This window comes from Trifolium pratense, linkage group LG3 (genome assembly GCF_020283565.1).
Source record: "Trifolium pratense cultivar HEN17-A07 linkage group LG3, ARS_RC_1.1, whole genome shotgun sequence".
Taxonomy (NCBI): Eukaryota; Viridiplantae; Streptophyta; class Magnoliopsida; order Fabales; family Fabaceae; genus Trifolium; species Trifolium pratense.
Window position 1 is genome coordinate 22,981,144 of NC_060061.1, and position 26,623 is coordinate 23,007,766.

Genomic DNA, 26,623 nt, shown 5'->3' on the forward strand with positions numbered 1-26,623 from the left:
ACACACTTTTAATTTTATAAGTAACTTGCGGTTGATTGTAAAAAACGAAGCAACATTACAAGAAAGTTTTTTTTTTCCGAAGGAAATGTAAAGTTGATAATGATATTAGATTGAAAATGTATTTTAATGTTATTGATTAAAATATGTTGGTTTTACATGTTATTTACTACTAGTATAACTTACCCGTGCTATCGCCCGGGTTAATGTTCTATGAAAAATATAGATCATTTTTTTTCACGCATGAAAAATATGGATTATTAAAATTTTAATATTGTGATTTTTTTAATTATTTGTAAAATTAATTTTATATTTAATGTAATAGTTTATTTAAATATGATAAAATATCCAAGTTTTGGAGATTTTAAGGAGAAATGGCAGAATGGAGAGTGATACTCCACTCCGCGTTCCCAACTCACATGTTCATATATTTGTTCTTTTATTTTCATAAAAAAAAAGTCATTATGCAAAAACTAATCTAACCGTTAATATATTTGTTCTTAATTGTCATCTCTCTCCTTTAGACATTTGTTTTCTTCATGAGTATTTTATCTCATGTCCCCGTGTGAAAAAATTTCACATTTGAGAAGTAAAATGGGGCGATTTTAATTTTAATATTATTTATTTAAAAGTAATGAACAGTAGAATTGTTTGTCATTTGTTTGACAGAAAAAAATTTATATAATTTTTTTAAGCATATCTCATTTGTTAATGTGCAAATTTTAAAAAATGTATCTATTTGTTTTTATTTTTATTTGTTTATTTTACAATGATGTATGGAGAATAAAAATAAAGTAATACATGATATTATTGTTTTTAATTCTTTTTTTTTTATATATAAAATAATTGTTACTTTCCCTGCTTTCAATTGATATCATATTTTTTATATAATAAAATCTACAAATGTATGTCTCACCCCGTGTAAGTTATTTTTTGCTTAATACCTCCATGTAGTTTTTTTTTATCAATACCCCTGTATTTTAATATTTTGTTTGGTACATATCACTATATATTTTTTTTATTAGAAAAATCACGTTAAGGTAAACCATAATTAATAAAATAATAAAATGAAATAGAAAAATAATCTATGAAGTCAATTACTTCATTCCTTTTATATTTCAGACAATGACACATTTTTCTCTACGTGATAAGTATGAAGTTTAAGAATAATTTTTTTTAAGCATATCAATTTCTCAATTCCACATTTTTCCAATTCATTCTATAGTATAGTCATTCGAGGAGTTTCTATTATGTTATCAGTATATTTGTTAAATATCACATGAAAAATTAGACAAATAAAAAAATAATGAGTAAAAAAATAGAGTACAACATTTATTTATAAATAATAGTAAAAAATATATTTATAAGCATGATTTAAATCCAATAAAAAATAATACGAACAACAATTCTTTTTTAATAAAAAAATTCATGTTTAATATTATGTATTATATTAATGAGATATAATTATTTATATTTGAATTTGAGTTATTTCCTTTTAAAATTATTTTTAATAGGTGCATTAAATTCGATTTATAAACAATAATTGAGAAATGATTGAATTTCCAAATTAGCCAAAGATTCTAAGTAAAATGATATCATCATGTATTAGAGAAATTGCAAAGGCCTTCATAGTTAGCCACATAGGAATTGGAGAAATATTAGAATGCCACATAAGACATGTATCAATGAAATGATGCCACATAAAAATAAGACTATGAGAGAGAAACTCCTAAACATATAAATAATAGATGATGACTATTTTTTATGTTATTTACAATTAAATAGAGAATGACTTTTTTAAAAAAAATTATATTTTTATTAAAGATTCATTTTTAATTTTCAAACAGGGCCTCCAAATACTCGGGACCGGCCCTGGCTACTACATATATAAAGGACAATTTTCAAATTTTAGAGAAAAATATTAGAGAATTTTATGTGCTGTTGTTAACTGTTTTGTTAATTGGGCTTTGTGTTTGGGCTATTCATTCCAACATAGAGGTCCAATATGGCCCATTTATATAACAGTGACGAAGTTGCAGAGGTGAGAGGAAGAGGAAAAAAATGGCAATCACACTGAACAATGGCTTCAAGATGCCAATCATTGGACTTGGAGTTTGGCGCATGCAAGGCCAAGAAATCAAAGACCTAATTCTCAATTCAATCAAAATCGGTTATCGTCATTTTGATTGTGCTGGTATCATATTTTCTATTACACCTTCAAATCTTTGAAATTTACTTCAATTTTCATTCAATTGACAAGATTTAAATATGTTGTAGCTGATTACAAGAACGAATCAGAAGTTGGAGAAGCTCTTAAAGAAGCTTTTGACACTGGCCTTGTGAAAAGGGAAGATCTTTTCATTACTACCAAGGTTAGTTAATTTTCACAACAAATTTTGCTTATTATAGTATATTTGTTTAGTGATTGATTGATAGTGTTTAATTATGAGTTAATTAATTCTATTTTGGATTTAAATATGATTTCAGCTATGGAATTCTGATCATGGACACGTTGTTGAAGCTTGCAAAGATAGTCTTAAGAAGCTTCAGTTAGATTATCTTGATTTATATCTTGTTCACTTTCCTGTAGCTACTAGGCATACTGGTATGTTTCGTTTCTTATGCTTCCTTTCAAAAAAAATAATTGTCATTTATAGAAATTTTTGTTGTTGGCTTACATAAATATTTCTATTTTTAGTCAAATCTGTTCTATGTTTTTTAATATAATACTCCATTTAGATTTAGATTTAGGTTCTATCTACTTAGTGAAAGTGAAACTAGCACCTATCAACTTTTATTGTTTGGGATATTTTAAGCATAGTTATCAATAGGCGTGAAGAGGCCGTCACCAAAAACATTATAATAGGATAGTAGAAAGTGGGATTTCATTTATTCACATCTTATTATATAGTACTAGTCTAAGTACCTGTGCAACTTAGGCGGAGAAAATTGTTTTTTGTTATTTTTTATTAATATAATTTATGTCTATGAAATGATCTAAAAACATTGGAAAGTTGCTCAAGATTCATGATCTAATAATAAAATGCCATAGCTCTTAAGCAAAACATAGAGGGGTATTTTTGGATTTCTAGGGTCCCTCTCTGGGTGTGGCCGATAGTGCCGCTATTAGTTGCACCATTAATCCTGAACTCTACAGCTAGAGAATCGTGACTATTGACTCGTATTGATAACTATGAATTTAACAATTGATCTAAAACACCCGTATATGTAATTTGGTCACATTCCTCTCATGTGTAGGGGTTGGTACTACTGATAGTGCTTTGGGTGAAGATGGGGTCCTGGATATAGATACAACCATATCCCTGGAAACTACATGGCATGCAATGGAAGGTCTTGTTTCATCGGGCTTGGTTCGCAGCATAGGGATCAGGTCTAATTTTGTGCAGCAATGTTCCCTTTGTCTTCTAGTAATTGTTCTGGAAGTCCATTTTATGACAACAGTTTATGTGATGAGTTTTATATAGTCATTTTGAAAATATTAAAAGAAAGATAAAAACAACCAATCTTGATAATTTCACGAAGGTTAACATCATGACAGTCCGACTTGATTATCTCATTAGTAATTAATAAGTATTCACACGCGGCTTAAATGTTCCCTCCTAATCCTGCATGCAAGTTTATGTTGTTTTGGGATGATTCAACTTTAAAGACCTGCAGCTTATGTTAACTAAAGAAAGACTTGCAGCCAAGTATTTTGTAATATCTATCATATCATTACCAATGGTCTTTCCGAGTGATTAAGCAGTGAATTCAATTGACTTGTACATACATTTTCAATACTTTTTGTGTGCTTTCATCCTTGTCACATGTTTCAAACTTAATGTAGCTGCTATAATCAGTTTACTGTCAATCCCTAATAAGGGGTCATGGGATAATGCTTGGTTGTCATTTGTGGCTGTTAGTCTAATCTAATGAAAAGGGTAATGTACTGGATAATCCATCTTGGTATAGTTTTTGTGATTTAGATATTCCTAGTATTGAGTTTTAGAAATGTTTGATTCTATCTAATGAAATACAATCTGATAAAGAATTATTTGCAGCAACTATGACATCTTTCTGACTAGAGATTGTTTAGCATACTCCAAGATAAAGCCTGCTGTCAATCAGATTGAAACTCATCCATACTTCCAGCGTGAGTCTCTAGTCAAATTTTGTCAGAAGCATGGAATTTGTGTAACAGCACACACTCCACTGGGAGGTGCTGCAGCAAACACAGAATGGTTTGGTACAGTTTCATGTTTGGATGACCAAGTTCTCAAAGTGAGTTTTCAATAATCAGTTCCACCACGAATTAGTACCATATTATCTTATGAATCTTATCTTCCAGCGATTGTCTAATACTCTAATCCAAAATCAATAAATGTGACTAATTTGAGCTTCTTTGTGTTGCGACAATTAAATTCAGGGTTTGGCTGAAAAGTACAAGAAGACTGCTGCCCAGATTGCTCTTCGCTGGGGCATTCAAAGGAAAACAGTGATCATTCCTAAAACATCAAAACTGGAGAGATTGAAAGAGAACTTCCAGGTATTTGATTTTGAGTTGTCGAAAGAAGACATAGAGGTCATCACTAATATGGACAAGAAATATCGAACTAATCAACCGGCCAAGTTTTGGGGCATAGATCTTTATGCATGAAAATGCACTTCCTTTCTAAGCATGTATCATGGTCGTCTGAATATGCAAGAAAATGCCATGGCCTTTGAACTTTGAGACTTGTATTGGCATTCTAATTTGGCATATTCTACTCTTTTGGACCATCCATGGTAGCTCATTTGAATTGATATTTATGATTGTAAATTTTCTAGCCACTCTTACCAAATCTTGTGGACTGAATGAGGGAGAAAATGCAGAATATTTTGTTGCTTAACTTGCATGCTCATCCATTTGTTTACTCCTAAATATAGACGACAAATTATAAGCTTTTATAGATTTTCTCAAATAAAACTTGACTTTTCGTCTAGATATGTTACGTGGTACACTATCTCAAAATAGTTGTCACAGTATGACTTCCACACATATCAATGTACAACTTTGACCATTAATATATATAACTGTTTATTAGCAAAAATTATAGAATGGAAGGAGTAACGTGAAACTTCAGTCATGCCTTGGTGAAGAATGCAATAAATTTTCTCAGTTTTTTTTTTAGTTCACTTGTTAAGTGAGAACGTGATTCTGGCGCCGACATAGATATATATATTTTTGGTACATTACTTGGGTCATAGGCTCATGTAACTGTTCTGGACTGGGCCAAGAGGTGGCCCAGATCCAATCCTGCTTGGATTGTAGAGGACGGCCCAATCAAATACGGCCTCCTCGTCCATCTCAGCACATGACGTGGTCTCCTCGACACGTCATCACGACATAACAATCACGTGTTCTTCGCACGACCGCCTTTCAGTCATACGAGCTTATCCACTTTCCTAGTATCGTGGAACGGCTCAACTAGGATATGGGCAACAAGTGTTTTCCCACGATACGGAGCATATCCTAGCAATCGAGACTATTGGGCCTGCTTGGCATGGCCCATTAGGACGACCTTTGGCCCAACGATGGGGGCAACTATATAAGCTCTCCTATCCAGGAGAGCTAGGTATCGAATATTCATTGACTCACTCACTCTCTTTTTCTCTTGTATCTCTTGTGCCCTTTACTGACTTAAGCATCGGAGCGCTTGCAGGTACAACCCCCTCCGTGGATCAACTGCTTGGACTACCGTCAACCACCTGCTCAATGGACGATTGCCGGTCATCACCTATATGCCCGGTATTAACGAATAATAACATACATAAATACTATTACCATGCCATCATGTGAAACTTATAACTTAGTTATTATTACAACACTCTCCAGAGTGAGTGTTGGATCGTTTACACAAAAATGTTTTCGAGCTAACCTTTTTCTATGGAGCATTATAAATTATAAGCCATTCTTAGCATGAATGAGTGCCCATCAGGTATAACAAACCATTCAAAAACTCAAATTTACATTGAAACAGCTTAAATGTAACTACTGGAAGAGAAAAAGAAAAAAAATGACACAATAGCTACTCGACTCGTGCTCATATATGATAATAACAATTGCTTCAATACTAAGCTTTTTATAAATAAAGAAATAAATAACACCTAAATATGTACATATTGAGAAGCGAAAAAGTTTTTTTATTGCGTTATGTTGAGATAATTGCATTTTGCCTCACAATCTCATAGAAATAAACGAAAGAGCATTGCTATTTAGTAAGAAAGATTTACATAAGAAATACAAGAATCCACAAAAATAGAGAACCAACTGCTTGGATAATCTTCAAATTACGATGATATCCGTAACAACTCACTTAATGTCTTTTATTTATTTTAACTAATAAAATAAAAATAATAAATTTATAAAAAAAAATAAGTAAATGTTAAATTGAGGAGAGAAGTGAACAAGAGGGGCAGTTTGGTAAAAGTCCCTTTAATGTGTTTAAATCGAGTTGTGATTCTCTTCATTTTCAATTATTTTCATTTCTTCAATTATTATATAGTTTTAAAAATATAAATATAAAAGTGTGGTGGAATCATTTTTATATACCCAAAGTCTAAGTCTCCTCCTTTATTATGTCTAGGTTGGGTTTTGGATAGATTAACTATTAGGATAAGTTGCATGTTATAGTTTTACTATGAAATTGATTGATGTGAAGAATTAGCTTCCCTTTTTACTTCTCTCAAAATGATTAATTTGATGCTACATGGATATATGTTTTTAGTGATTAATTTTCCCTTTAGATACATTTAATGGAACTGATTAGGATAGCTGTGGTGAATTTAGCAGATTATTTGCAGGAAAAATTGCAGCAGGCCATTCCAATTTAATTATTTTTGCAATTTTTATTAAGAATAATATGTAACATGAGTAAAAAAAGAATTATATGTTCACAAATTTTAACTCAATTAATTAATAAAAAAATGTCAAAATTGTTAGTTGGTAAATACATCGCATAATATATGCAGGGGTCGGAGTTCGAACACAGGATACTCCACTAATTCACTATAAAGATGAAATTTTTAGCTACTAAGCTACACAAAAAAAATAATTTTAAATCCCAATTATTTATGTGCATGATTTTACAAAAGTTATTCTCACTTTGTCTATTTACAAAATATTTTAGTACATTGTCAAAAAAATATATTTTAGTACATATATTTTCTTTACTAAGTAGATGATTATTTTTATAATTTAAATAGCTATTTTAACCTCTTGTATCTTAAGAAAAAATATTTAATTGTGTATATCCTAATATTTTAAGAAAATTCATTTAATTGTGTATATCCTATTTTAAATATATCATATATCAAAAAAATATATCATAATCTAATTTTGTAACATGATTTTCTTACAAAGTTAATTTTGTAATTTATATAATTTAAAAAATCAAAATTCGACTAAAATTATAATTTTAAAGTAAAATAATTATTAAGAATTGTAAAATAGGGATATTAATTTTAATTTTCTAAAAAATTAAACCTAATTTTCTTGCTATAGTTGTTTAATTATTTACATATAAAATATATCATATATTTATTTAACTTATTTAACATATATAATTGAGTTATTTATTTGATCATGATTCATATGAATTTCTTTTCTTTTTTTGACTAAAAATTATGATATTCATTCATTCCAATAATCAATGGAGTACATCGGATGTAAATACAAATCCAACATCGCTAAAAATAAAAAGGATGAATCTCCGAACAAACTCACAACATCCAAGTTAATAGCATACAACGACAAAATACCTACAAATAATATGATAAAATTAAAGTCACCGGAATGTCCATTCTTCCTGATCTGCAACGTTGATGCCCAAATCATTAGTTAAATCTACAATTTATTGAAGTTGATCTTTCAATATGAACTAAACAAACACCGCAACAAGAAGAAAAATCAAACAACGTCGTACCAAGGCGACAACCAACACAACGCTGCATCTGGACGACGAAATCACAAGTACAAACGAAAGCAACAAAAAAACTCAATCCATATAGAGAAGAACACACAAAAAATTATATTGGTTCGGCCAAAAAACAAACTAAGGGAATACTCCAGTCCTCAAGGATAACACCTTGAGATTTCACTAAACCAAGTTTTTACAACAGGATAAACTTGTAATTGTTACAACCGAGAACTCTGAACACGAACAATAGGATATCACCTCCCTTGTGCAAGAGCCTCTAAACCAAGAGATATTACATCTCTTGAAATCTTTTGGATCACACCCAATACAAAAGAAATTATAACAATTGAAAGATTACACAAAATGTGTAGTTATAACAAATTGAAGCACAAGTATTACAAAATAAACTATGTAGTATAAACTAGAGTAGATATTTTATGGTAATTTGGTGTAGACATCTAATTTGTACGGTAATTTAATTAGTTTTTTCTTTTTCATCAAGTGATATCGATAGTTATAAATGATGTACTTTTTATGTGGTGTTGGAATTTTAGATGTTCAAAGAATATCACTCATCTCTTAAAATTTTTAGGGGGCAATGAGACCATAATACTTTGCCACGTCAGCTAATTAGTTTTCCCTCACTTCCATGTGTTAAACATGACTCTTGAATTTATACATATCGATCATGAAGAAAACCACCAATTAATTATATGCATGACACCACTAATCAATTATGAAGTTTAAATTAAAAAAATTAAAATTTTAATATTAATAAATCGTACACAATTCTCTCATTCTCATGTATGAAATATGACTCTTGGAGTCATGCATATCAATCACCAAAAACGGCCACAACTAATTATTATATGCATAACACCAACTTTTCTTTTATGTAATACTACATTTATAATCATTTATTTGATCTCTTATTTCTTTTCACATTTTCTTTGGTATTTTTCTCCTTTCTTTCTTTCTTTCCTTCCATCTTTTTTGCATACATTCGAAAAAATAAAAGACAATTGTCTAAATTTAGAGAGTACATTGCTGCTACAAAAACAAAAGCATACATTCTCTAACTAATTATAATACTATTAAAATAAATTTATATTGATCCAATATTTATAGATATTATATATATTACTAAAACATATTGCATATCTCTTTAAACAGGTCCCTGGGCAGTCCTCCATCTCGAACCATGCTCAGGATTGTCATTGTTTATGGTTACTTACTTTATAAGTTTATTTTATCTTTTTGTATCCATTAAACTATTTGTTTATATGTCTATGTTGGATTTTATCCACAACCACAACTACCATATGTAATGATATTTTGTTATCCCTAAACTATTTTAATCAATTTTATATATGTATAATAAAATAATTTTTATACTTATATGTACTCATTTTGTTAATTCTAAACATATATTCTTGATTTATATTTCAACTTCGACATTAAAAGTTATTCATTTTATATTTTATACATATATATTAATAAATCATTTACTAAATTGTGGGTTATAATATGATAATATTTTTTTATTATTATTTCTTTTATATATATATATATAAATAATAAAACTTATTCATTTTATATTTTATACATATACTAAAAAATAATTTACTAAATTTTGGGTTATAATATAATAATATTTTCTTTATTATTTCTCATATATATTAAATATAACAATATTAAAAAATATTAAGTATGAAAATAATAATTTTTTTAAAATCTAAACCGGACAATGCCGGGAAAATACACTAGTACTCTATAAATTAAAAAGGTATTATAGTATAATTTATTTATTTATATATTTTTTTGTAGTATTATATTGGTACGAGTTTTTCACCTCAGTTAGTGATGACTAATCTTCGTCGGGTAATAAAAAAAAACTTCATGGGATGGTACAAATGATGACACATAGAATGAAAAGAATGTGGACGTGTAATGTATCAAATGGAAACCAAGTCATTTTGGTAGCAAAATGATGACTCACACTGTTACGTGAATCATCACATGTGTAGTTTTTAATCCAGTCCGCATGGGACACATTTGATATATTGTTTGAACACATAAATATCAATAACAAAGGAGTACAATCATTTGTTCCATTTTTAGTTTTTTACTATCACTCAATCACAATTCTTATGAAAGAACTCGTCTAATTTTACTAATTCTGAGTAAATAATTTAAATTTTATCGATTAAATCATTCAATATTAACTAATTGGAGTAACAATCAACTAGGTATTCAAAATTTAAAAATTAAACGATCAATCTCACAAAATTTGACTAAATGTGTGACTTAAGATACTCGGTTAAAAAAAAAAGGAATGCATATAATACTATTTGCCACATTAGAGAATTCCAAGTTTTATCAATTGAACCATTTAATATCATCTATAACTAGTCTAACAATCAATTAGGAATTCAACTTTTGACAATCAACCAGTTTGATCTCACTAAATTGGACTAAGTGTAACTTACCGGACACAATTCTTATGAAAGATTTCGTCTAATTTTACTAACTAATTGTGACTAATAATTCAAATTTTAACAATGAAATCATTTAGTATCATCTAAATTGGAATAACAAGCAATTAAGTATTCAAATTTCGACAATCCACCGTTCAGTTTCGTCTAGTAGGACTAACAATGATTTAGAAATTCAAATTTCGACAATCTATAACAGTTTGATATCAACTAGTTGTAAAATATTTGTCTTAAGTAACCCAGTTCATATGAAACCATCGTGAAATCTCAACTGATTTTATCAACATTTACTAAGGAATATGATTACATGTCTCAAAAGTTGTCCAACAAATTATTGTACAAATAACACCACTCTTCTAAAATATACTCTTGATTTATTTATATTTTAACTTTGACAATTAAAATTTTAGGTAAACTCTAATCAGGTATTTTGAAGTTTTGTTGGGTACCAGTACTCTATAAATAAATCTCATTTAAAATTAAAATTCATTTTCAAATAAATTAATATAAAAATATGTCATAAATACAAAAAAAAATTCTATAGATGTCGACACCTGACAAAACTTCGAGGTATCAAAATATTCACCTACTTTTTTTTTTGTTTATTTTGTATAGAATACAAAAATTAGTAGGTCACCCAAATCAATAAATTAAAATGCTTTTAATAAAATAAAAATCCATACATAAAATAGTCACGTGACATATGCTTAATTATAATTTTTGTTTCACTACTTTCCACCGAGTTATGAAATTGGTCTTCTTATTTTAAACTCAATTAGTATAGTCGCTCTCTCGTTTTTTTACTTTAAAATGGTCATGCGACACATTTTATATGACATGTCATATGACATAATAATAAATAACGACCAACAACAATGAAATTATTGTAAGAAAGGTGTCCTAAAATTTCAATTAAAATATGATACATCATCATTTTTAACCAAAAAAGATAAACAAAACTTTTTGAGAAAACAAAAATATTACGGACTAAATATTTATGTAACGGTTTTGATTCGATTTGAATCGTTTTTTAATAATCAATCTAAAATTCAACGCGATCCAACGAATTTTACGAAATGACATCAAAACACAAAATATTTGATTTTTATGCATTTGAGTAATAGAATTTTTTTTTCTACCCCAACAATTGTCAATCTACCCCAACATTAATTTTGAATGGACGAATTTACCCTCATATATAAACTAAAACACTGAAGAAAAAAATTTGGTTACCAGAACACTTTGGAAAAAAGTGTTCTGATATGTAAATTTTTTTTTTTACCTGAACACTTTGAAAAAAAGTGTGTAGGTATGTAAAATTTTTCCAAATTTATTTTGTTACCTACACACTTTGGAAAAAAGTGTTCAGGTATATAAAATATTTTTTTTTTACCTGAACACTTTGAAAAAAAGTGTGTAGGTATGTAAAATTTTTCCAAATTTATTTTGTTACCTACACACTTTGGAAAAAAATGTTTAGGTATGTAAAATTTTTAAAATTTTTTTTTTTTTTACCTGAACACTTTGAAAAAAAGTGTGTAGGTATGTAAAAAAATAGGCTATTTTTGGAAATTTATTTTATATACCTGAACATTTTTTTCCAAAGCGTGTAGGTAACAAAATAAATTTGGAAAAATTTTACATACCTACACACTTTTTTTCAAAGTGTTCAGGTAAAAAAAAAAAATTAAAAAAAAAAAATGGAAATTGTTGGATGAATTGATGAAACGTGAGAAAAAGGAAATTGTGAAATTCCACCGAAGAAACAGCCCTTGTTTGAACGCATAAACAGCACTAATATAGGATGATCTGTTTCATTTTTTAGTTTTTTTCAGTATCACTCACTCACCTTTAAAACTAAATTCAGTGGTTCAGGGTTTCTTACAAACACTTAACCTGCAAGCAAATGTTGAATCATTTCCTTACCAGAGCTTCAAGGGTTTCATCTCTTACCAAACACAATGTTCTTCCTGCTTTCAATTTTTCCAGGTATTTTATTTACTCTTTTGATTGATTGATGCTTTATATGAATTAACCACCGGTTTGATTTCGATTTGTTGAAATCATCAGCTTTGTTTGATTTAGATCTCACCCATCCATTACAAATTGGTCGGCTCATATTGTATCTTAACAAAATTAGCACTAAACAATCTCAACCTTTAACTTCAATTCAAACGGTCCTGATTTAAAACGGCGTGAAAACTGTGTGGATTTTTACAGCAGGAACACTTTATAAACAAAAATGCACTTTTAATGTATCTGGTCTATATTACAGGTCAGATACATTAAATATACAATGAACCTAAAAGTGTTTTTTTGTTTATAAAGTGTTAGGGAGGGAGTACTTTTATACGGTGTTGGAATACAATGTCAAATTTTAGATGTTCAAATCATCTCTTAAAGATTTTAGAGGGCAATGTGACCCTAATACTTTGCCACTTCAGCTAATTTTTGTAATCGTGTCTTAAAATTGATATGAAGTAGCAAAATAATGAGCTCACATTGGATGACAGGTTTTACATGGCCCTTGAACAATTCTTAATGTAGTTTTTGAGTAATAAGTACCTTTTTACAATAACTTGCAGGTCTGTCCATTCAATACCACTTGCTACAGTAGAAGCAGAAGAGATATCTGGTGCAAGGCCTGCCGAAGTTTTGAACTTGGGTAGGCACTGTAACTGTTGCTGTTTTTGTTCTTCACAGATGTTTTTAGGAATTTTATAATACTATGATTGATTTAGATGAATAAAGATTGAGAATGGTTACCAATTACCTATCTGCATTGTGTCAAACGTACTATTCAACCAAGAACAGTTTGCCAACGTAACGAGTCTAAGTTTACAAAAGCGTTCGCCAACTTTGATAGGTAAAAGCTTTGCAAGCAAATAGAGCAGAGAGCTTACCGTCTGTTTCTATTAGAGTCGTGAGCTTGTTTTGGTCCGTGAAGGGAGCAACTTGCTACATCCCGCGTTCTTGCACGGCTCGTAATTTTAAGTTCATAAAAGATGCTGTTATATGATGGAAAATGAAAAATTAGTTTCGTAATATAAATTCTTCTTTTATTCATCAAAATCTGAATGGTACTAAGTGTTATTGTAAATTTTGTATGATGTAGTTTCCAAGAAATTGACCTTTAATCAAACTTCTTGTGTAATGCTATGACGACCATCACTCTGAATGTATTTTTGTGCTTCATTTTCAGTACAGGGTAAATGGATCGGATCGTCAAACTGGAATACTGTTGTGGATCCTTTAAATGGGGAGCCGTTTATTAAAGTTGCTGAAGTTGACGAAGCAGGCGTTCAGGTCCTTTACTTGTGAAATATATTCATTTTGTTGTGCCCAGAAAAAACTGTTTAGTGAAAACTCAAACATGATATATTCGAGGATGTATTCTTTTATTACTTCCTTACTTTTTCAAACTATGAAATATTTAAGTGATTGAGGCATTGCCTTATCAGTCACCACTCAACCAACACCTATTTGCTTCAATAAGAGGTTCGAGTTTAAAGCTTCAACCTCTGTGTGAGACAAGGTTCTCATCATTTTATGCAGAATAAAAAAAAGAAACACAAATTTTAATTTGAAGCCTATAGATGAGTTTATTGTAATTCAAATAGTTGTTTTAGACAGAGATGTTGACTAAAATTTTCCATTTCTTTGACTTACCAGCCTTTTGTTGATAGCTTGACCAGCTGTCCCAAACATGGTTTGCACAATCCTTTTAAGGCACCAGAGAGGTATGTGCACATTATTTTTCTTCCCTCTTCAATTTCATTATAGAAAGGATTATTGATTGCCATCTACGTTAAAAACTAAAAATTGAGTATAATAAAATATGAATTCTCATATTCTTATTTTGGCCATCTTTTTGAAGTGTAGGTGTTTTTTTACCTTTTTTTTTATAAATCTTTTGCAGATATCTTATGTATGGCGACATATCTGCTAAGGCAGCTCAAATGCTCTCACTTCCTAAGGTATTTCCAACAAAATATTTCTTTTTGCATGTTCCTTTATTGAATTTGATACGGTATTATGACATTTTCTGGTCTGGTCCGTGCAGCTATGCACTTCATTTAGTAGGAAAAGATTTTGTATGTTATTATCCCGGTTTTTCTCTTCTTTAATTGGAAACTGTACATGATTTTACTCTACATGACCCTCAGGTTTCAGATTTCTTTGTAAGGCTAATACAGAGAGTTTCTCCCAAGAGTTATCAGCAGGCTTTTGCAGAAGTTTATGTGACACAAAAGTTTCTAGAGAACTTCTGCGGAGATCAGGTACATCAAACTAAGACTTGCCATTGCCAAATGTAGAAATCCCAATAACCTTCTGATAGTTATCCTCGACTTGTAGATATTATTCAATTTCCTTCTGAATTTTTCATTGATGTCCGACTTCTTCTGTGGCGGAATAATTTCACGCTATCACACACACAATAGGGAGGGGAGGGTGGGGGGAGAGACAGAGAGATAACTTTATCTCACATGGTTTCTCTATGAAGTTCATATAATTGGTTTGGCAATTTCTTTCTTCTTTGTTCTTTCTTCATTTCAACAAATTTTTTGCAGGTTCGTTTCTTGGCTAGGTCTTTTGCAGTACCTGGAAATCATCTTGGGCAGCAAAGTCACGGCTTCCGTTGGCCATATGGTCCGGTAAGGATTTTATTTATTTTTAAATTGGTATATCCTGTTCTGAAGACTGAAATAAGAGTCTTTGTCATTCTCTCACAGTGGATAGATTGTTCCCCAAAATTTAGATTAGCGGTGCCATGTCGATTCTTCATGCAGTTATCCAATAAGTGTCTGTGTCTGGTTTATGATGTGAATCATTATATTTATTCGCCCTTGCTTTGTGTATCATAATCTCAATGGTGAGAGTTTGTTCTGCAGGTGGCAATTATTACTCCTTTTAATTTTCCCCTAGAAATTCCAGTCCTTCAATTAATGGGTGCACTTTATATGGGCAACAAGCCAGTCCTTAAAGTTGATAGCAAGGTAACTTCTGGCTCTGATTTAACGGCTTTAACGAAATTACATCTAATACAAATTTGATACAAGACGGCTACCATCTAGACTACATAATATGTTGATTGTTATTAATATTGTGGTGAAAATAATTTTGATGTAATGGATATTCTTTTTCTTTGGATGAGGGAAATTATGCATTTTCCCCACCATGCAAGAATACCTGACTTTGTAGATGTTTTCACTCGGTTTTAGAATCCGTTGTGTCGATTACTGTTAGGCATTCTTATTTTGCTCTGATTCTGTTGGATTTTGGAAATTTTATTATTATTATTATTATTATTATTATTATTATTATTATTATTATTATTATTATTATTATTATTATTATTATTATTATTATCATCATCATCATTTGCATTAAAAATTAAAGTGTAATTTTTCTGCAGTTTATTTTGAAACCATTGACTCGTATTGTTGTAGGTGAGCATTGTTATGGAGCAAATGTTGCGCCTTCTTCATTCCTGTGGCTTACCTGTAGAAGATGTAGACTTCATAAATTGTGATGGCAAGACAATGAACAAGCTACTGCTAGAGGTTGGTTTTTTTTTATACCTTTTTTTTTCTCATACAAACGTTTATATTGTAGAGCATATATTGTTCCTGAAAAATTACCAATTTACTTTATAATTTTATTATATCATAAAGATCTCAATTTTCAATTCACTCATATTATTGGGTCTTATTGCCTTTTGAACTCCTTTTTGTAATTATCATATATCTATATCTGTATGTGGTAACATGTTCCTTTTATAATCGTGGAGTAATATTATATTTACAGGCAAATCCAAGAATGACCCTTTTCACGGGTAGTTCAAGAGTGGCAGAGAAGTTGGCTATTGATTTGAAGGGCCGCGTTAAATTAGAAGATGCTGGATTTGACTGGAAAATATTGGGCCCTGATGTCCATCAGGTTTCTTTCAATATTTTGTGGATTCCAGAATGACAGTACTCACTGTCTTGGATTTCAGTTGTATAATATATTTTCTGGATTGCAGGAAGATTACACTGCATGGGTATGTGACCAGGATGCATATGCATGCAGCGGTCAGAAGTGTTCAGCACAATCATTGTTATTTATGCATGAGGTTGGTTCAGCACAATCATTCTTTATACATGGTTTAATGTCCTCATGAACTAGGGTAAAGTTGTCTTTACTAACTCCGGTGTTTTAATTTCTCTTGTTCAGAACTGGTCTAAGACTAACTTGATATCTAAGCTGAAAGAACTTGCTGAGAGAAGAAAGCTAGCAGACTTGACAATTGGCCCAGTCCTTACTGTAAGTATTTATCATTTGAAACTGTTTCAATGGCTGGCTCCCTTGAAGTTTACGGAGTTCTTGCTGCAGTGCATTTGGAAGAACAATTATCTACTTTATTTATTTGAAATTCTTATTTTTTTTACTCATGTTGCAGTTTACAACTGAATCATTGCTCGAGCACACGAAAAATTTACTTGAGATACCAGGATCAAAGCTGCTCTTTGGGGGTGAGCCTTTGGAGGACCATTCGATTCCGCAAGTTTATGGTGCTATTAAACCAACTGCAGTTTATGTTCCCCTAGAAGAAATTGTGAAGGATAAGAATTATGACCTTGTGACAAAAGAAATATTTGGACCCTTCCAGGTGTGAAAAAATTAGACTTGGAACATGAAATATAATGTGAATTTGCTTTTTTGCAAGATAAATAATTTTTATTTTGATTTCCAGGTTATTACTGACTACAAAAGCAGTCAACTACCAATTGTGTTGGAGATTTTGGAAAAAATGCATGCACACCTAACTGCCGCCGTAGTTTCAAATGATCCTTTATTTTTACAAGAAGTGATTGGGAAATCAGTAAATGGCACCACTTATGCAGGTCTAAGAGCAAGAACAACCGGAGCTCCACAAAACCACTGGTTTGGACCAGCCGGTGATCCTAGGGGTGCAGGAATTGGAACACCAGAGGCTATAAAACTTGTATGGTCTTGCCACAGAGAAATAATTTATGATTATGGACCAGTTTCAAAGGATTGGGAAATTCCTCCTTCAACATGAAAAGTCCTATGTGATGTTAGATGGCTGAGATTAGTATGTCCCTCACAATTTTAGATTTTTGAATAAATTTTAATTTTTAGGGAATCCGGTATTCATAGGTAGGTTGTAGTAAATGAGGTAACAATTTTATTTTATATTTATATATTTTAGAATAAACTTAAGTTGATTGAGTTCTTATATCCTACAAAAATATTGAGTTCTTATTAGCTCTGATAATCCTTTCATTTACACGTCGAGCTATCATGATAAAAGTAGTCAGAAAACTGGATTTGTGTTTCTTGGTATGATCTTAATTTGAAGCAGCTAACAAATTGATTATGGAGTTATGTAGAAATCAAGATTATCAGAGGATGATATATCATCATTAATTAAACAATGTAAAATGGGTGATTTAAGGATAATATTTCATTGAACTTGGAGAATATTAAGTATGAACATGATTCATAAACCAGGAAAATAATAATTATGTACTGTATTAACATATTTTTGCTACAAAAGTGACTAGTAAAAATGAAAAGAACGAGTACAACATAAGAAATCAACGCAATGCAGACAATTCTTAAATTCATTCTTGAATTATGATGATTACTAATGATGGACAGGTTCCTTGGTGTAGTGACTTACTTAATTAGAACATATGCTCATACATTTGGTTACTCTCTTCAATAAGGAACAATAAAGTCATCATGATATCCAAAATGTACAAGAGAATATGTTCATGTATGTTAGTTGAGAAATTGTATAGAAATTCTCAAATATAACAGAATGCTACATTCATGTAGAGATATGTGATTTTTCTTTGTTAGGATATATGGCTTTTAAATTCATTTGTTGATAACTCCCAGTTTAATAACAAGATTCTCATTTGTTGAATACTCTCAGTTTAATAACATATCTCAACATGATTCTCAAATATATTTGATGTGCTACACTCCAAACTTATAAGTCGTAAAACTTTTCATTATAATAAACTAAATGTATTTTAGGGAGCAGATTTTGCTGCTAGGGTAGTAAGAAGCTAGTTTTAAATATACTAATCTCAGACACGTCACTTCTATGAGAATAAATTTCCTCTACTTGCGTCTGTGAATCGCTTTCGAAGATTATGCTTTGATGGCCTAAATTGTGCATCCACTACATTGCCTTCAATAAAGCTTCGGTCTTCCCTACTAAAACTGTCATACTCCCTCCATGCCAGCTAGTAAATGCTTGAACAAAGCTCCTGTTACTGTCCTGCAAACAGCACCCTAAACCAGTCACAACATTGTGAAAACTTGAATCAACATTGCATTTAAGTCGCCCTTGACTTGGTGCCTCCCACTTCGAGATGAACATGTTCGACATATTAGCAGGTTACTGTGTGCTATTGGAACTAACAGCCTGCCACTCCTCCCACATCCTGAAAGATTACACTCCAATTTGAGCACCATTAATTGTCTCCTCGTTCCACAACCAATTGTTTCAGTTTTGCCAAATTCCCACGCAACAACCGCCACACGTACTACAACTCCCATGGGCTCCTTCTTAAACAAATTAACCAAAATTTTGTTTCGTCCGGCTTGGTTCGCAGCATAGGGATCAGGTCTAATATTGTTCTGCAAACAATGTTCCCTAAGCATTCCAGTAGATGCTTTAGATATTCCTGATATTGACTTGTAGCAATGTTTGATTCTATTTAATGAAATTACAATCTGACAAAGAACTATTTGCATTAACTATGATATCTTCACTAGAGATTGTTTAGCATACTCCAAGATAAAACCTGCTGTAATGTTTGAAATTCATCCATACTTCCAGCTGAGTCTCTAGTCAAATTTTGTCAGAAGCATGGAATTTGTTCAACAGCACACACTCCACTGGGTGGTGCTGCAGCAAACACAAAATTGTTTGGTTCAGTTTCATGTTTAGATGACCAAGTTCTCAAAGTGACTTCTCAATAATCAGTTCCAACACGAATTAGTAGCTTATTATCTTCCAGCCATTGTCTACACAAAATCAATAATCGTACTAAACAAAAGTTCACTTTTTAGGTTCATTCAATAATTAATGTATCTGATACTGATACATTAAGTATTGAATGAACCTAAAATGTGAACTTTTGCTATGTATGAGACCGGAGGGAGTAACTAATTTGAGGGTCTTCTTTGTGTTGCGACAATTTGATTGCAGGGTTTGGATGAAAAGTACAAGAAGTCTTCTGCTCAGATTGCTCTTCACTGGGGCATTCAAAGGAACATTGTGCTCATTCCTAAAACATCAAAACTGTAGATATTGAAAGAAAACTTCCAGGTATTTGATTTTGAATTGTCTAAAGAGGACGTAGAGATCATCAGTAATATCGACAAGAAATATCGAACTAATCAACCGGCCAAGTTTTGGGGGATAGATATTTATGGATGAGAATGTCTTCCTTTCTAAGCATGTATCATGGTCCTCTGAATATGGAAGAAAACATTCTAATTTGGCATATTCTAAATTTCTAATCTTTGGACCATTCATAGTAGCTCATTTGAATTGATTTTATGAATTATGAGGGAGAAAATGCAGAATATTTTGCTGCTTAACTTGATGCTCATCCATTTGTTTACTCTTATTCTAGTTCATTTGGTAATCCATGGGAATGTTTAGTTGATAAGTTATTGAAATATAGACGAGAAATTATAAGCTTTTTTATAGATTTTCTCAAATAAAACTTGACTTTTAGATACGTTACATGGTACTCCCTCCCTGTCTTAAAATAGTTGTCACAAATTGACTTACACATGTCAATGTACAACCGAGACAAATCGAACATCTTATATACTAACATATGTCTTTATATTTTACTAAACATTGAGGGCACGCTGGGCAATCATCTAATCACACTCACTGATTCACCCCTACTGTGCTTCTCTTGCTCGAGTTATTTCTGACTTCTGATTGGCGCTTCGCTTGGCTGGTTTAGTTTCTCTCTAGCTACTCCATTTAAGTAAAAAAAAAAAAACTATACTCCTATCTAGAATAGTAAAGGTAACAAGTTTTTCTTTTATAATCAGAAATCAACTGTATAGAATTCACGTTGGTGTCAAAAGAATCGACACAATAACTACTCGACTTCAATATTAAGTTCGGACAAAATCAACGGTATAAATAAAACCTTAAACTAAATATGTACATATTGAGAAGCGGGAAAAAAAAATTACTGCGTTATGTTGAGATAATTACACTTTGCCTCACAATCTCAGAGAATGAACGGAATAATAGCGAACCGACTGCTTGGATAATCTTCAAATTTACGACGATACCAGCTATGTGTTTCCACGGCTGCAAATGCGAGATTTGCCACCTGTTCCCAACAAATAAATGCGCAAAAAGCAAGTCAAAATCAAATCATAATTTGCTCAAAACATTAAAGCCATGCTGAATATGATGAAGAAATATTACCACAAAAACAAAAAGTAGCCAGATTGTTAGATTGGATCCACCAGTAGCAACCACAAAACTGGCGTATATAACCTTCATCAATATCAAATATAATTAGGCTTAGCTACATGAATCATTGTGGTATAAGTAATAAAGATTAAAGACAGAGAGAAAGAGGATTACAATTTCAGAGAGATAGTGTGGAGATGAAACAATATCAAACCAATCGCCGCGAGGAATTACATACTCATCTGCTTGTCTTGAATCACGTAAAGAACCCTGGCAAAATTATCTAATTCAGACAGATTCATGACAATAAATTGCAAGAATGTTAAGGTAACATAATCCTACTCACTACTATAATGACATATTTGGTTTAAAATTCAATATTTTAATTTGGAAGAGTAATTGCTTATAGATAAGTTGATGAAATCCTGAATAAAGTTCCAAGGAAAAGCAAATAAAAATCATCGGCTATATTTTGAATTTCTGAGACCAAAATCACTTTGTATTGTCACTTGTTACTATTAGTACGTATTATAAATTATAATCTCAGTTAAACATAAATGAAATTAGAAGTCATGAGGACACGATCAAAGTAATTTGACATTCATGTTTTGCAAAATAAAGATTTATATCTCAATCAAGTAGATGATACATACAAGAATCTTATGGCACCGATATTGATGAATCCATCCCCACGAGAAAACAGCCGCACCAATCCAATGCTTCCACCCGAGCCTGTTGAGGGGATTTAAAAGTAGCCACAATTCTATCTCTGGTACTGGCATCTGATTCTTACCTTTGACAATGAACTCGGTCACTAGATTTGTTAAGCAGTCAAAAACATCCAATGCACAATCACCACAAAGTGATAATGGTGCTGCGATGTAGAAACTAGCTTCAAAAAAGAAAACAAATCAATCATCTCCATTTTAGTATTTGTGGGAGTATAACCAAACACATTCACATTTCACATCTTCAAGTAGTACTTCAAATCTATCTTGAACTAGTAACATATATATGACATTCAGTTAACAAGTGAGAAGGAAAATGGAATTAGCAATCCGCAAAAATAAATTCTATAAATTGGACATATCTTTTCAGGAAATTAGACATAAAGAAACTGACTATATTGAACAAAGTCTATAATAGAAAACGTATCAGATATGTATGTACTCTTATTACAACAAAAATGCAGAGTTCTTCGGCATTTAGAACATGATTGTTTCAAGCAATTCAGCAAGCTTATCTTCATAGAAATTGAGTCATGGAATGCTCTATGATGAAGCCAAACTAGTAAATAAAGAATCAACATTGCATTTGAATCTATGCCACAAGATACACCGACAAGTACCAAATAGGATAGATATTTAATTGTAGCAACTCACTCATGTCAGAAATTATTTAAGCAAAATTTACAGACTAGAAACTTGATATGATTTCATATTAATGAACGAGCAACAAAGCAATCATATGAAAGTAATTAATTGGAAGCAAGCAAAAATTGCAGTATTGACATAAAATAGGCTTCTAAGTTTTACACATCCGAAAAAATTCATTGCAGTAAAAACAATTTCCAATATTAAAAAGCAATTGCAAGTCAAGTAAATTGAGAAAAAGATTAAGAAAAAAACTCACAACAATCCAGTGAGATAGCCAATAATATGCATACGAGCAGACGGGCTATAATTAAACACATATATAGTTTCAAAAAGCCGTCTTAAGACATGAGCTTCCATCAACAAAAGCAGAAAAACAGCTTGCCATGCAACATATCCCTGCCGCAATTTATCAGAACCAGCTCTAATAGTTGAACCTCCAGTCAAGAAACTAGTTATAGTAGAATAAGACAACGGCTCCGCAACTACCGGCACCATTCTATGAGCATACATCCAAGTTGCAACAAGCAGAAATGTTGTCCATATTGAAGCCAAAACATAGAAATGCAAGAAGAATTTCTGAGGAACAGTAAATTTCTGCAACAAAAAAATGGTAAATTTTCAAGTTTCAATTTTTATTCAACCCATCAAATTTTTTGATTACAATTACATACCGATTAGTAAAAAGATAAAAAATTTCTACATTATGAAAATGAAAAGATGACAATAAAAATGAAAAGGGGGTTCTTAGTACAACTACTACATGCCCATTAATGAAAAGATGATAAATTTGTACATTGGGAGAATTTAAATGACAATAAAAATGAAAAGGGGTAGTGCAACTTTTAGTGACCCATCAAATTTTATTAGTACAACAACATACCCATTAGTGAAAAGATGAAAAATTTGCACATTTGGGTTATGGAAATGAATTAAAATGAAAAGTAGTAAATAAGCAATGAATGAGAAAGTGATTACTTGAGAAGTGGAGTGCATGATTTTTCCTCTCTTTGCAAAGGATAACAAGATTTGGCGGAGAAAGTTGAGTTTGGGAATGGAAGAGATGATAATAGGCAATGTAGCAGCAATCCAAGAGAATCTCAGTAATTGAAGAAGAAGAAACTCCATTAGTTGGTGTTGTTGTTGTTGTTGTTGTTGTGGATTGTAGTTTAACGTAAATGACGACAAGTTCATAGTTATTATTAATATGTGAATGTTGAAAGTAGAAAAGAGAGATACGAGGAGTGAAAATGTTGGGAGGGAGAGTAAAGGAAGAGGTTAGGGATCCGATTTGATTCTTCTCATCAAAAAGAAAGAAACATCAATATTTTGAAGTGTGTTTGGTTGTCTCTTCCAAAATCAATTATGTCTTGGGAAACTCAATCAATTCTAGGAGAATCAAATCAAGATACTCAGCGCCGTGACTGACTTCGTTTACTACCATCCTTTAATGTTTTCACTCCCAACCCGTCATAACCGAATTTTTTCCAGGACAATTTCAAAGTAGATCTCAATTTTTATAAACTGAAATTTGTTTTCAAAGTAAAAAAATCTTCGGTTTCTACAAACCGAAGTTTTTTATAAGGGTAAAATTGGAAATTCAGGGATATAAAAAAAATACGGGATTCGTGACAAAAAACATCTCATCCTTTTCTTTGTTCAGCCGCTAAGTTACAGAAGAAGGAGTAATTGGGCTCCAAAAGCCCATTTATTTTCTTTTATACACAAGTCCTTTAACTTAAATTTAAAAAACTAAAAAAAATTGGTGCAAAAAAAAAAAACTAAAAAAAAAAATGTATCACGTTAATTTTTTTTAATGTTTTTTATAACATCTAAAAATTCTCATGACCATGGTCAATTGATTTTTGTCCAATATCTATGATTGTCATTATATTAAAGTGAAAAATATATTTAGAAATAAATATTTAAAAAATTGTTATATAATATTGTTAAAATATAAGAGGAATTATTGTGTATTTTCTTGCAAACTTATTTATTTAATTTTTTTATGTTTTAGTGACAAATAATAGTCTCGTATACATTTTTAATAAAAAAGAAATTAGAAATTTTATTTGATACAGTACTAATTAACTTTATTATATTATTAAGTCAAAAAAATAAAACTTTATTATATCTTTATTAGTGGTTAGTAGTAAATTTGGTAGTAATTAATATTGTTTATGTTTTTTTTATGAAAAATATTGTTTATGTTTTTTTTTTATAGATTACTTTTTAAATTTATTTATTCTTATTTTTATGTGGTTTCTTCTTAGTTATTATTTTTTTCTATATTCTTTTTTTTTTTTATTGACTAAATTTTTTTTCTATATCATCTTTTTTTTTGTATTTATCTTATATTCTTTCTATATTTTTTTTTGTATTTATCTCATATTCCTTTTTTTTTGTACAAATCTTATATTTTTTTTAGTGAAATTACAATGAAAGATATAAAACTTGCAATGTGGTTAAAAGTAACAAGGATAAATTAGTAACTTTGGTGGTAATCGATTTTAATATATTAATATTTTTTTTGTATTTATCTCATATTCCTTTTTTTTTGTACAAATCTTATATTTTTTTAGTGAAATTACAATGAAAGATATAAAACTTGCAATGTGGTTAAAAGTAACAAGGATAAATTAGTAATTTTGGTGTGGTAATCGATTTTAATATATTAAGGTAATAGATTATACATGAAGGAATGACGGATAAATAATGACCTTTCGCATTATATATGCAGGACTCTGAGTTCGATCTCAAGATATTTCACGTATTCACGTTAAAACTGAAATTTTAACCACCAGACTACTTGACTCAAAAAAAAAAAGTAATAATAATTGTTGTTAAAATTGAAGAGATATAATAAAGATTGACATAATCATAGTGAACATAATTCAACAGAAAGTTGTGAAAATCAATCCAGCAAAATTAGAAAACCAATAAGTAATGCATCACTAAATAATTATTAAAAAAATAAATAATAGAACCTGAGATGAGCAAGGATTATATAGTCAGAAATGCTTTCTTTTGAAAGATGATCATCCAACAACACCCCTAAATAAATGCAAGATGAGGTGAGTAATCATCAGTATTGAATTAAGAGTGTTAAAAATAGTCTCATAGAAACCATGTGATTGTGATGAAGGCACTGATAGGCTGCGCTTGCTAGTTTGTTCCTTCAAACATCCATGGTTTGCACCTCCTTTCTCTCCTCGTCTAATCAATCTTCACCCTTCAATCTTTTTTACCGGTGAAAATAAAGGAGTAAATTTTGTACTGTGCTGCCTCCAATTTCAATTTTTAGACTATTGATACATCTAGTTTAGATATAATATAACAATTGGCTGGTTTTATGCTGGTTTATGCAAACAACTGGTTTATGCAAACAATTGATTGATTTTATGATTGTCTTTCCAATTTTTTTCATTTGTAAATTTTTTTTCACTCTCTTCTCTCTCATACGCTCTCTCTTTTCTCATCATCCTTACACTTTCATCTCTCTTTTATCCTCAACCATTCCAAATCTCTTCCTCTATGCCCTTCTCATCTCAACCTTCACCATAACATCCACCACAACTTTTGATGTATTTAAAAAATAATTTTTTCTCATATTACGTACTAGGGAGAAATGTATGGTCAATCGTTTGATTTAGTGATGATTGACACTAAACTTAATAGGGAAAACTATAATTCGATTCCACAACTGCGATCGAAAGAGGTTGAAACTATTTAATGTCAAATCTTACCCCGAATCAGATTAGACGGTTCAGTGAATTAGATACTAACTATAAAAAACAAAAAAGATAGAAAGGTCTTCACTTAACCTTATCAACAGGCCCGATTTTGGGCCATGACAAGCAGGGCCCGAGCCCAGGGCCCCCAAAAAATTGGGGCCTCAAAATTTTTTTTGGCCCATCATGTTAAATTTAATTGGTTAAGTATTTGTGCTGAGATTTTATTTACATGAATTTATGGTAGCTCAGTTGGTTAGTGTGCAATTTCTAGCTCACTTGGAAGTAAGTGGGATTGGGTTCAATTCCTAGCTTTGACACTTTTTGGTTGGCAATTTTTTGTTTGTTTTATTTAAATAGATCAACTTTCAACAAATCACAATCAATACCACCATAAAAATTATAAATCAACCTAATTCAAAAATTATTTCTTTTTACAAGATGATGATTTTTTCTATAAATAAAATAACTTTATAACTCATAAATAACTCTACTACTTTATCTATATAAAAAAAAAACCACATTTTGTTATTTCTTTGAAAAAATTCTATGAAAATAAAGAATTAATTTATAAAATTAAATTGTAATTTTT

The 26,623-nt window shown here is 30.7% G+C and overlaps 3 protein-coding genes across 3 annotated transcripts; 2 read left to right on the plus strand and 1 right to left on the minus strand.

Moving 5' to 3' along the window:
- The first annotated feature begins 2,018 nt into the window (after positions 1-2,018).
- Positions 2,019-4,886, plus strand: LOC123913813 (NADP-dependent D-sorbitol-6-phosphate dehydrogenase-like). The gene is made up of 6 exons (XM_045964675.1): positions 2,019-2,191; positions 2,275-2,369; positions 2,485-2,602; positions 3,256-3,388; positions 4,059-4,278; positions 4,424-4,886. The coding sequence occupies exons 1-6, from the start codon at positions 2,059-2,061 to the stop codon at positions 4,652-4,654; spliced, it is 930 nt and encodes a 309-aa protein (XP_045820631.1). The 5' UTR covers positions 2,019-2,058; the 3' UTR covers positions 4,655-4,886.
- Positions 4,887-12,129: 7,243 nt separating this feature from the next.
- On the plus strand, positions 12,130-17,729 carry LOC123913814 (delta-1-pyrroline-5-carboxylate dehydrogenase 12A1, mitochondrial-like). The gene is made up of 14 exons (XM_045964677.1): positions 12,130-12,439; positions 13,036-13,115; positions 13,653-13,756; positions 14,123-14,190; positions 14,370-14,427; positions 14,617-14,730; positions 15,022-15,105; positions 15,343-15,447; positions 15,901-16,014; positions 16,259-16,390; positions 16,476-16,565; positions 16,667-16,756; positions 16,893-17,102; positions 17,187-17,729. The coding sequence occupies exons 1-14, from the start codon at positions 12,357-12,359 to the stop codon at positions 17,514-17,516; spliced, it is 1,662 nt and encodes a 553-aa protein (XP_045820633.1). The 5' UTR covers positions 12,130-12,356; the 3' UTR covers positions 17,517-17,729.
- Positions 17,730-20,563: 2,834 nt separating this feature from the next.
- LOC123913815 (polyprenol reductase 2-like) lies at positions 20,564-23,791 on the minus strand. The gene is made up of 6 exons (XM_045964678.1): positions 23,279-23,791; positions 22,560-22,897; positions 21,581-21,815; positions 21,102-21,197; positions 20,940-21,011; positions 20,564-20,841 (listed from the first exon to the last, which is right to left on the minus strand). Exons 1-6 carry the CDS (start codon positions 23,492-23,494, stop codon positions 20,737-20,739), a joined length of 1,062 nt encoding a protein of 353 aa, XP_045820634.1. The 5' UTR covers positions 23,495-23,791; the 3' UTR covers positions 20,564-20,736.
- Positions 23,792-26,623: the final 2,832 nt, after the last annotated feature.